General features: G+C 42.3%; 1 protein-coding gene across 1 annotated transcript in view; it reads right to left on the reverse strand.

Moving 5' to 3' along the window:
- Positions 1 to 10,442, reverse strand: part of PARVG (parvin, gamma) — a 17,506-nt gene extending 7,064 nt beyond the window's left edge. The window contains exons 1-8 of the mRNA XM_010144496.1: positions 10,364 to 10,442; positions 9,794 to 9,858; positions 6,624 to 6,726; positions 5,513 to 5,653; positions 4,992 to 5,107; positions 2,892 to 2,947; positions 1,969 to 1,991; positions 91 to 152 (exon numbers count right to left, since the gene is read on the reverse strand). Coding sequence (XP_010142798.1) covers positions 91 to 152; positions 1,969 to 1,991; positions 2,892 to 2,947; positions 4,992 to 5,107; positions 5,513 to 5,653; positions 6,624 to 6,726; positions 9,794 to 9,858; positions 10,364 to 10,442 — 645 coding nt within the window. The remainder of the gene's footprint in view (positions 1 to 90; positions 153 to 1,968; positions 1,992 to 2,891; positions 2,948 to 4,991; positions 5,108 to 5,512; positions 5,654 to 6,623; positions 6,727 to 9,793; positions 9,859 to 10,363) is intronic.
- Between the last annotated feature and the right edge of the window lie 864 nt (positions 10,443 to 11,306).

Consider the following 11,306-nt stretch of genomic DNA (forward strand, 5'->3'; position numbering starts at 1 on the left):
AGGGTGAAAGAGAAGATAACTTTTTTCAGTGAAGTTATGAATTATATTTGTACCTTACAAATTTTCATTACTATTAAAAAAGTAAATTACCTTTTTAACAGCATCCAGTTTATCTGGAGCACGGCTAAATAATTCATCGAAGGCATCCTCTTCTAGAACGAGACAATGTTAATGGGTATTATTTGGAATAACTGTCAGATCAAAGGTTTAAAGCGGCTTCAGAAGGAGGAAAGTGCTCAAATCTTATAAGCCTAGCTTTGTGCTGCCACCAGTGAGCAAAGGCTACGTTCTGCATCTCTATACATTATCTCTCCAGTTACAGGTTTGGGGGGGGTTTTAACCCTGAACCTCTGGGATAAAATATTGTAATCAGAGAAGAAGAGCCATATATTTTAGTGATCTCCCCCAACAGAAATGTCAGTTATGTCACAACAGCTCTCTTCCTTCCAAAAAAAAAAAAAAAAAAAAAAAAAAAAAAAAAAAAAAAAAAAGCACAAACTACATATTGGGTTTGGATATACTGCCCTTCCTCTGAAAACTCGTGGACCTGAAAAATGACCAGTAGTGCCGTCTATTTTAATGCCAGCAGTGCTGTGCCAGGAAACTAGCACAAGTTTAAAGGTTTCCAAGGAAATGAGATTCGTCAAAGTCCCACCTTGACCTCCATTTTCAGCAAGAGCAGGACACATCTCCTCACGGTGACCAAAGCACAAGACTTGCTCTGGTTCAAGCATGAACAAAGCATTTGTAACACCTTTAAAAATCAAGGGCACTCTAGAGGCATAACTAAATGGAGAAACATTTTCTACGGTGCAGGAAAGCACAAGCAGCGTTGCTTAAGGAAGATTCCTTCCTGAAGCCTCCCCTGTGAAAGGGTTTCCTCAGCTTTCACTCTCCCTGTTACGGAGTTGCTGCAAGAGCACTGTCAGGGAATAGATGAATCCATCAAACAAATCACTGAGCAACAGCCCGAAACCTGCAAGTCTCGCGAACTAGAGAGCCCTCTTCTGGAGCCACGCTTTGGGATTTCTCTCTCCTGTTAAGCAAGCTGCGTTCAAAACCAGAAAAGGAGCGAGCATTTTGAAGAGTGAATCGCAGATTTCTTTTCCCAGCAGAATCAGCCCACTGGAAGAGAAACACCTAATTACAGAGCGGGTTGGTTTTTTGGAGAGTTGTTTGTTTTGTTTGTTTTTTCACAATTTCATCCCATACGAGAGACCACTCAGTGGAATAAGTAATAAATATATATTAAATAATGTAGTTTGCACCTCTGCAATGGATGAAAACACTAACATAAAGGGCACAGCAGAGTATTAAAACTTGATTCACTGGGGATGCCACGTGCTCCTTCACAGCAAGAAAAAGCAGCCCACACTGAAGCCTGAGCAGTGCCCAGAGCTCCTGCAGACTCTTATCTGGGCCATCAGCTAGTTTTCACCTCAAGTGTTTCACAGCCTTCCAAAGCCCTAAGGGTAAAAACTCTGGAGACATTGGTTCTACTGCGCCGCCATCCATAATCAAGTACCAGCAGATTTCAAAATCTCATTTGCAAGCTGCAGAAAGGAAACGACATCGAAACTGGTAGCAACCAGAAGCACAATTTTCCAGACAGGATGCTCATGAATGGTTCCAACAGTGAATGAGGTCCATGCGTAAAACCAAGACATACTTTGCCCCAAGACAGGTATTCTCTTTGGGTCACCAACCCACTGTTTCATTTCTTGTCTCCTCCTATCTGTTGCCTGTAGTTCATAGACAAAGTGCCCACCAAAATTCCAAACTATATTATGTTGACGTGAACACACATTAACAGAAGACATTTGGAGAAGAGCGCTAGAAGAAATCCGCGAATTTCCATTAACTCTAGCGGGAGCATTCTGATTGTATCATGAGGTAAAAATGGATCAGAATGTGCCGTATCATAGCACATAACAGAGAAACACTGAACTTGGCAATGCCCGCACTTACTTGACTGTGTTTCCACATTCTCTCTGAAAGTGCAATAAAAAGAAGTAATTAGAAAAAACATTCAGCAGAACTGGTCTTATTCACAAGCAAAGCTTGTCTGGGCCATCAGCTATTTTATGAAGTGGGAGTTCAAGTATAAAGTGCCATTAACTGTACGTCAAAGTAGCTTCCCAACAGACATGGAGTACTCGGTGTATCTGTACAGGCTTTTGGCTGTATATGAGATTTTAACTGGCCCACTGACTAATGAATGTTTATTTTATAAGCTCAACCCAGAATATCCTCTTCCAATAAGCTGCCCACCCATGATACCAGAGTTTGAAGATGTTCTAGCATATAAAAGACGAAAGGAGGAAAACCTGTTTCTAGCTCTTGGAATGATATCCATATTTTCTCAGTATATAAATGGTATTGTACTACTTAACCCCTTCGGTAGTGACAGTACATTACAAACTCAGCAAGCACAAACCTTTCTTTCACACTTAAATAAGAACTGCTTCCTCTTTCTTTATTTCATAACAGAATAGCAATAAATTAAAAGTAGATTTAAACCACTGTGACTTCAGAAAATTTCCAGTTTGGTCTGTGCCAGGTCAATTTACAGCACATGGGTTTTATTATTATATTTGTTATTACATTCCGCAGCAATGACAAACGATGAGCCTCAGAAACAGTCATACACATTACCTTGGAGAAGTTTATATAAAGTCTAAAGAAGGGTATTACAGCACAATATACCAAACTGGAAGATGGGAAAAAGGAAAGAAATCAGAGAAACAGTTTGCATGCATATGCATGCCTGCATTTATGCTTTTTGCCATCAACATGCTTCCAGCTATTTTTTTCTAAGGGGGAAAACACCCACAATATTTCCTTTCTGATTGACAGCATAAAAACCAGATATATCCTATATCCCCTCTTACTTGTTTGCTGTGATATATTCTACTGCACTCGCTGTCTTCAACCCTCTGGAGGTGTTCTGTTGAAAAGACAATAAATATTTTTGGGTTTGTTACACAAGAAAAAAAAATCTATAAGCGTTAATGAAGCTTTCATGACCTATTTGCTGCCTTATATGATTACCAGAGGGCGTTTGTTCAAGAAGTCTAGTAAAATTAGTACAAGCACTTTGAGAGGTTACTGCTCCTTTCTGCTCTCTTCACTCTTCAACCAGAAGTTACCTACTTTCCTGACAGAAGCCAAAGACGAAACATGCCACCCCTCAGCTGGTGAAGTTCAGAGGCTGGCATGTTCACCTGGAGGCTCGATTAATGCATCCAGCTGCTTTGGGCAAGCAACAACCTCCCTGTGCACCTCACTGCACTAAGGACTCTTCAGTTTCACAGCGCTGGAGGTGGTCACCTCTGCCTTACAACAACTTCACGCCACGTCCTGCCATCCTTTGACGAATCCCCTCTGCAGAGCACTTAAGTTTGGTGGCTTGCTATAATTTAGGTTAGCAATTTTCACTATTTCTGAAGCCACCTGGGATCTTTGTTTATGTCCTCTTTTCTTTGTTCCTCTATGTAAATCTTAGTACTCCACAAACCAGCAAAAAACCAGTGCTTCGACCCAGCTGCCAGTCTGAAGAGACAGGAGAGGACGGGCACGCCTGCCGCTTTATTCAGGCACCCAGCAAACACCACAGAAAAGCCTTCACTGTTTGTTGCTCTCTCCTTTCAGACAGTGAAAAACATTCTCTGTTCACACACTGAAATCAGCTCCTTTGGGTCAAGTCATCACTGAAGAGGAGCACACCCCGCCTCACCAGGGCAAAGGCAGGTCCTTCCTGCTGGCACGTGTCACGTAAGGGCCATGGCCTCCCTGGTCTCCTTTGGGCTTCCTCAACATTTTCTGTCTTCCTGCCCTCAATGCCTCTTCCAAGCTGTGCCTTCACGGGCTTTCCTCACTGTTGACCTAATGATTACCATTCCCATCAGGGGCATTGTTTCCTCCTACGGGGAATCAGCTTGATACCACAACGCCGTTACCCCCCTTGCCACTCCTCTCAGAGTTAATAGCCCTTTCCCATGATGCGGTTTCACAGATAATTCCTCCAAACTTCTGCGCAGCTGAGGCACTTGCAGCCCCATAAGGCACTAGGAGGAAGGCTGCTTTCCTTGGAGTCGGGGTTGTCACTGATCAGACCCACACGACAGGAGCATGGGCAGCAAAACCCAGTGTGGACTACCCTTAGATACTGGAGAGCCCTCCTCTGCTGAAGTGCTCAGCGAGGATGGGGCCACCATGGCTACTTTTACAGAACCAAGCCGCAGAAGAAGCTGTCCCTCCAGGACACTCTTAAACCTCCTAAAGTAACAGCTGTAGTTCACGGACATGCTCCGTTTCAGTTGCAGCTACGATCCTCCAAACAGGGAACAGCGATGGGTCTTGCCGTACGCGTACGGACTGTGTGCTGGGCTCCCAACACCAGGGAATGGCAAACCTGCTGTCAAAACAGTAACCCAGCAGCCTTAGTTCTTGCAATTATATCCCGAATTGTGGAGTATTTGATGATTACCTAAAGTCCCAGAGTTGACTTTAAGAAACAAAATAGAAGGGAAAAAGCATGTAGATCTCAGTTTGTAGAGAAAAATTACCAAAATGTGACCCCATTGGAAAGGGAGCAAAAATTCCTTTCCCCTAAAGAAATAAATTCTTAGAATTAAACCAGTGTCACGATTTACGAGTACAGGTTTCTATTTTAAAACACTTAGAGATAGTAACCGCAGAATTTCTTCTTCTGTTCTTTACAGAGATCAACAGTTATTTTCAGTTTGAACTACCGCTTTTTTTTGATCAAGGAGAAAAAACCAGCATAGTGTTTTTACCTTTTTAAAGCACCTGAACTGAGAACAAAATGATAGTCTAGTCCAGCAGACTCAGAAATTAAAAGGCAAAGTTCACAGAAAATACAAGTATCTCTTTCACAGCTGCACACACATTTCTCCCTAAGTATAAGCAAATTAGTCTTGTGAAACATCTCTAGGATCTACTGTTAGAAATATTGAAAACATAATGACCTCAATGGTGATTGTTTCCACTTGAACGTTCGGAGGTACGGCCAGGTTGGGTTCGAAGTGATTTGCTATTGCAACTAGAAGATGCAGTGTGCTCAGTAAGTCCTTTGTAAAGACAGCTATTCCATGCAAAGAAAGAAAACAATGTTTAGCATGCAAAACAAGAAAACATCACTCTAATATCACCAATCCTCCTTGCGCAGAAGATCCCAAAGTCATGGAGGGCCATAGCGCAGATTGGGGTTTATGTAATGCCACAATTCAGCTATATTACACCCTAAAAGTCCTTTTTGAGATGTACACGTGGATGGTGAGGGCTGTTAAGTGGTCCACAAGCCACACTCTTAAGAGGATGCAGTTTCCGTGACCCAGTCAGGGTTAGATATTCCTGTCTCACTTTTGATTTAGCTAGAAATTGAGAACAGGTTTCACTACTGTTCTGCCGCCCCTTGGCCTCATAGCAGCCTTACACCAGAGCAAGCCCCATGACGGATAACATTCTCCAGTTTCACTTCTGCACCTACATTCCACGCTCCATTTCAGCTGACTTTCTTCCAGTTGCAAACACTTAGCCACAGCTTCTAGAATCACAGAGAGCTTCTGTCGCTGTTTTTTTTCTGTTAATGCGATCTTGTCAACATCCAGTTTGAGAGATCCTAGGTTTTCTTTGACATAGGAAGGAGAAGGATGTATTTTAACACCACCATAGAAAGAAAATAATAAATCAGAAACATAAAATGACAGCAGAGTACAAAAAGTCTTATTTTAAATGTTCAGTACCAATTAACAACTTCCACAGACTATATCCCACAGCTGTATGCCTTCTTCAACTCCTGCACCCTTTGAAAGCCTCAGTAAAATCAGTGAAGCTCTGCAAAAGCGAGAGGACTCAAATCATTCCTTGCAGCAGCGTCCCCCAACCCTAGCACTCCACTCTCCTCCTTTTCCTAGTGGAAGCTACAGGAATCCAACAAGTGAATCTTTATCCTGCAGATACAAAGGCAGTATCAGCTCCCACAGATAGAAGAAATTCCAGATCATTGCTCAGGTAAGTAAACCATGAAAATGAGGCACTGATGTTCACACTGGTGCTGTCAGCCTTGCTGAAAAGGAGATATGATTTGAAAGACAACCCGAAAGGGAAAAGAAAAGATGAAGTAGGGACAGGAGAGATGGAGAAACGGAAATAAACAGGCTGTTCCAAGAGGTCACACCTTTATATCTTTATGCAAACACCTCATCATGTATAAAGTCTCTTAGATTTTCCAGCTCAGAAAGCATATCAATTACACTTCTGATTCCATCCCTTGTTTCTGGTAGCATCACGAGTCACCTTTGTGCTCCTGGTTTATAAAGCCCTTCTTCACTTCAGAGACTCTAATTTCCCGTTTCAAAATTAACCTTTTTATTATGTTAACTAGCAGGTTAAAAGACTTTCTTAGAAGAACAATAATTATATAAAAACAATAGTGCATCATCATGCATTTGTTCAGAACTGCAGTTATGACAGATGTTTCACAGTGCAGTGCTTTCTCCATTAGGGAGACTCCAGCAGAGAGCTGCTACCACAATTCGTGACATTTATTCTCCTATCTGGAAGTGTGTTTGTGAGCTAAACTCAAAGCAACAGCTTACCCAAAAGATGATGAAGTACCAGCCCATCAAACAGATCTTCTTCCAGACTTTTAACTACTATGTGTTCCTCTTTCAGAGTTGTGTTAATCCAGTCAATCAAAAACTGCAGAAGAAAACAAAGCAGCTGGCAACTACATTCTTGTTGTTTAGACAGGACAGGAACCAGTGCTATATTGTGTTTCACTTTTTTCTTCAGTCCCTTACCTCACATCTTGGTTTGCTTTCAACCTCCACTTCCTTTGTGGTTTTTGGTTGTTTTTTAAAAGGAAGTTAAGTATCAGTTCTCCCTCATTTTCAAGCGAGAGAGATGAGTCGCAAGTTATATTCCTATGAATTCTGCAGAAATAGTTATACAGCTGGAGAAAGACCCCATTCCCTCTTCCATCAGGGAAAAGGCTGCAGAACGCCCTTCCCAGGTCCTGCCTTCATCAGATATCACAGAATTCACACAAATGCAACCGTCAGACAAAGGTTTGTAAGAAAAGAGGCTTCACTCATTCTGTTGGTTGTTTCTTGTAGTCATCCGAGTTACTAGCACTCCTCCCTTTTCTCCCGTTTTTGTTTTCTGTTTCTTTCTGCAATTTTATACTAGTCTGCCTCCAAACACCTCGAGGGGGAAAAAAGCATTCTGTTTATTTCACTTTCTTACACGGCAGTCCTCCCACTGCCCTCCCCAATCCCTTCCTGTCTTTGCAAGGGGAAGTTGCTCAGGAAGCCAAGGGCTGGCTACCAACTGGAAAGGAACCGTGTTCCCAGTTATACCCCTCAGCCCTGCAGCCCCTGCCTTGAGCACTGTACTCCTACACAAGAGACCAAAGGAGCTCCTCAGCACTTCCCCGAGCACGTATTTTATCCACATATGCTGACAGAAAGGGAAGAAGACCTGCTGAAGCAGAACTGAGAAGTAGTAGGCCCAGATGGCTGTTACCAAGGAGCTTCTGAAAGAGGGATGGGCATTGCTTGTATTGCTATTATTGCTGTCAGTCAGCATCTGGAGTTTTCTGAGTGTATATCCTTCTCACTTGCTGTAAACAGAGGGAAAAATTCATAGCAGATACCTGCAAGTTAGCCAACATTAACAAAAATGTAAAAAGCAGTTTGAAAAAGAAATACATCCATCTCTGAGATGCTTGAAACTGCACAAGAAACAAAAATGTCTGGCACTGGCACTTGCCTGAAGTGAGAAGCTGTCAAAGAGCTCGTAGTATAATTCCTCGGCTAAGAAGTAACAAGAATTGTCTAGAGCAGAAAGCTGTGATCCTCCGCTAATGCTTGTGGGTTAAGACCTGGTGATGCTTTAGATGTGTGAGGGATAGAACAGTACCCCAGATACAACGGCACAGCCAGATGGAAGCCAAAAAAGCAGAAAGTACAGATCCATGAGATCCCGCGTTTGCCATCTTGGCTCTGAACAGCCAGATCCACAGCCTGCAGCTCACATAACTCTGCTTTCAGTCCAGTTGCTGGGACCCCACTCAGCTGCAGAGAAAAGGGCTGTGTCTAAAAATGAGTAAATAGGGAAAGTAGAAAAGGAATACTGCAAGAAGTTTGCCACTGGCTTCTAAATGCAGCCATCTTCTATTTTACACGCAGTTTGATATTTGCAGCAACTACAGTGAGCCAGTTCACATTCCTTAGCTCCCCAAAGCCACCTCAAAATGAAAACGCAGTGGAGGAGAGTCTCCCAAGCAAGTTTCTTTGCTTCCCTTATTCTTCCCTTGAAGATACCTCCCTGTCCTCCCTTCCATCCCAATCTCTTCTCTAGAGGAGTCATGAACTCTTTAGTTAAAAAGAAGGTAATCAGTGACACCGATGGGCACCCAGAGGATTGCCTCCTGTGGACCCGATTTCTAACTCATCATCATCCAAAGACAAGAAATTAGACAGTGATGAACAGTATTTATGGAGTTTCTGATGGGAAATGGGTTAAGCACTGAAGCTCACGGAAATCTTCATCAACGGAGGAAAGCACTTCAGTTTTGGCAATCTGGAAAGAACAAATCCAAAGCCTCTGTAGTCAACATAAATTGTATTTTGCAGCACCACCTTTCAGATTTTCTCTTTTGTATAAAAACATTGTGAAAGCCTGACAACAAAAATCAAATCTTTTTGATCAAATGTACATGAAGGTCTAAGAAAATGTATTATAGAAATGCACATATTTACGGATTTATGGATATCAGGCTATACACACACCAGCACATAGCCTAAGCTGGTTTTCATTGTATTTATAACAATTTTAGTATCTCCATAATGCAAGAAGTGCTGGTCTCCTAAGAGCCATGCCACTTCCTTCTGGAAACTGCCGTATACTAGCCTTCTCCTGGGCTGTGCCACTGGAGAAATATGATGATTGAATGCACAGGGGTATTTTCAAAATTACTTGGAAATACTTTTTCGCTGTGAAATAGGATTCATCCTTCACAGTTAACTCAAGCAGGCAGTGAACCGTACAGCAGCTTGAAAGCTCTTCTCCTGAACTCCTGGTGACGTGCATACGCTTCATCCCTTCTCCCTCTGCTCTACGCTACCGTTGTCAAGCTGCATCGCAGCCAAGACAGCTGCCCCTGGAGGCAGAAGACAAGACAGAAGATTGTTGCAAATCAGCACAGCAATCCTCCAACTTGTTATCATGGGAGCCGAGCAGCAAACCTGCACGTATCTGAACACTCCTCTTTAGTCACAGCAAATGCTGACGTGGGTTCGCTTTCAGTCACAGTCCACTGTTCCAGCTAGATTCTCATTGCTGTTACAATCAGCAAATGTTACCATCATTACAACGAAGTAGCGACCGGATGCTTCCGGCGAGGCTCATCCACACATCCCAAGTCAGGACAGGTATCATACAAGAAGAAACTCGGTTTTTCAAACTAAGTTTTAAAACTCTACATAGTTTTTTAAAAACTCTATAGCTTTAAAACTCCACTCTAGACACAGCAGCGAGCACTCCCGGGTGATGCAGGCGTTTGAACGCCATGCTGGCGCTGTGCTTAAGCAAAGCTTTGGTTTACTTGTGCGGAGGCCAAGTGCCAAAAGCAGAGCTTGTCCTCGTCCACAGAGAGTCGGGGACTGGGGCCAAAGAGCTGGGTAATTTACAGGGCCGAGCATTAACACAACAGGTTAAAATAAGTCGAGCTGAGGGTTAAACAATACAGTTAAAGAAATGGTACCAGTTTTAATTCTTCCAATTTGGGATTGTGGCTCGAGGTTGGTTTTATGAGTTTCTTCTTCTCACCTGCGAAAGCAAGCAAACAAGGTCTGTTACAAAGATCAGATATGACCAAGGCAAGTTTGCCTTACCTCTGCTCAGTTTAGTATGACCCAGTATCATTAATTGCCATGTGCAGGAACACTGGCATTTTTTATTTTAACAGATTCTCTATGAGCGAGAAAATGATGTATCAGACTATGAAGGCAGCTGTGGGAAATCGTGCTTCAGTGTAATTCAAATTACTTCAGGTCTAGATGGACAGTTCTGGAAAGAAGAAAACTAACTTGGTCAGATCCCCATGAGTGAAATTTAAATTCCAGTTAAAGAACCAGCTACAATTTGTGCTGCTCTTCATGATTTGCCTCCAGAGAGTCAGCAGCCAAATTACACAGAGCTTACTCACTGCTGATAAAACCATGAGACAAACCACTGCTGGAAAACACAAAATTCATTTATACTGCATATTTTCTGCTTGGTTCTTCAGGTCATTCTTTGGACATTTTTCCGTCCTGGTTCATGAAGTACATACCTTGAGCAATGACATTCTCAGCTAGGAATTCATTAAGTGCAACAGACTGTGCAAACACATTTAAAAAGTCTGGATCCATTGTCTTTTTTCAACTCCTGGTAAACTGGTCAAAAATACAGGGAGAAAAAGAACATGAGTAAAGGCATGTAAAGATCAAAATTAGTGCTAAGAAGAAAACAAACAAACTGAAGGGTTTTTTTAAGCTACTATTTCACGACTAGTGGTTTGCCTTTTAAAAAATATCTAAAAATGTATTTAAATGTGTATAAAGGAAAAGAAGTTAAAAAGAACTTTCCTTTTTTCTGTTAATCATCAAGATGTAGAAAAAAGCCCTGAAGTACTAAAACTTGCTTTAATCCCATCTAATTTTGTTTTATCTGAATTAGATTAGTAAAATCCTAAAGCTGAACTTTCTCTTTCCTGAAGGACAACTGAACTATCCGAGATAAGACTGCCCAGGTGGAATTAACTGAAAGAGGGAAGTTAATACAGAGCAACCTCAGGACAACACCTGCTCTGCCTTGGCAAGTCCTGCTCACAAGTCTTCTGTAAAAGTCCGTGTAAAGCACAGCATAGACTAACTCAGCTTTGCTGCAATACTTCACTTGCGTGTCTCTTACTTCCCTTGATCCACTCATCACAGTGGTGGGTACTGTCTGCCACATCCTTGGTCACTGCTTGTCCAATGAACTCAAACTATCAGAAGCCACTCTTTAAAATTTGGAAGTCTGTAAGAAAGGCCTGAAATTAGGCATTTGCAATAGCATAGGTTAATGTCCTCTAAGACATCAGTCCTGTGTTTCCTACTCGGTTGGCGTTAAAACTGCTGTACTGGGGAAGACCAGCTTGCCGGGTATCCAGTCTCTTACAGCACTCAAAAGCAGAAGCTTGGCGGGGGAGGGGGGGGGGGAAAGACAAGCAAAAACAAAGGACAACACATACA

This window comes from Buceros rhinoceros, unplaced genomic scaffold (genome assembly GCF_000710305.1).
Source record: "Buceros rhinoceros silvestris isolate BGI_N320 unplaced genomic scaffold, ASM71030v1 scaffold8491, whole genome shotgun sequence".
NCBI classification, from domain to species: domain Eukaryota; kingdom Metazoa; phylum Chordata; class Aves; order Bucerotiformes; family Bucerotidae; genus Buceros; species Buceros rhinoceros.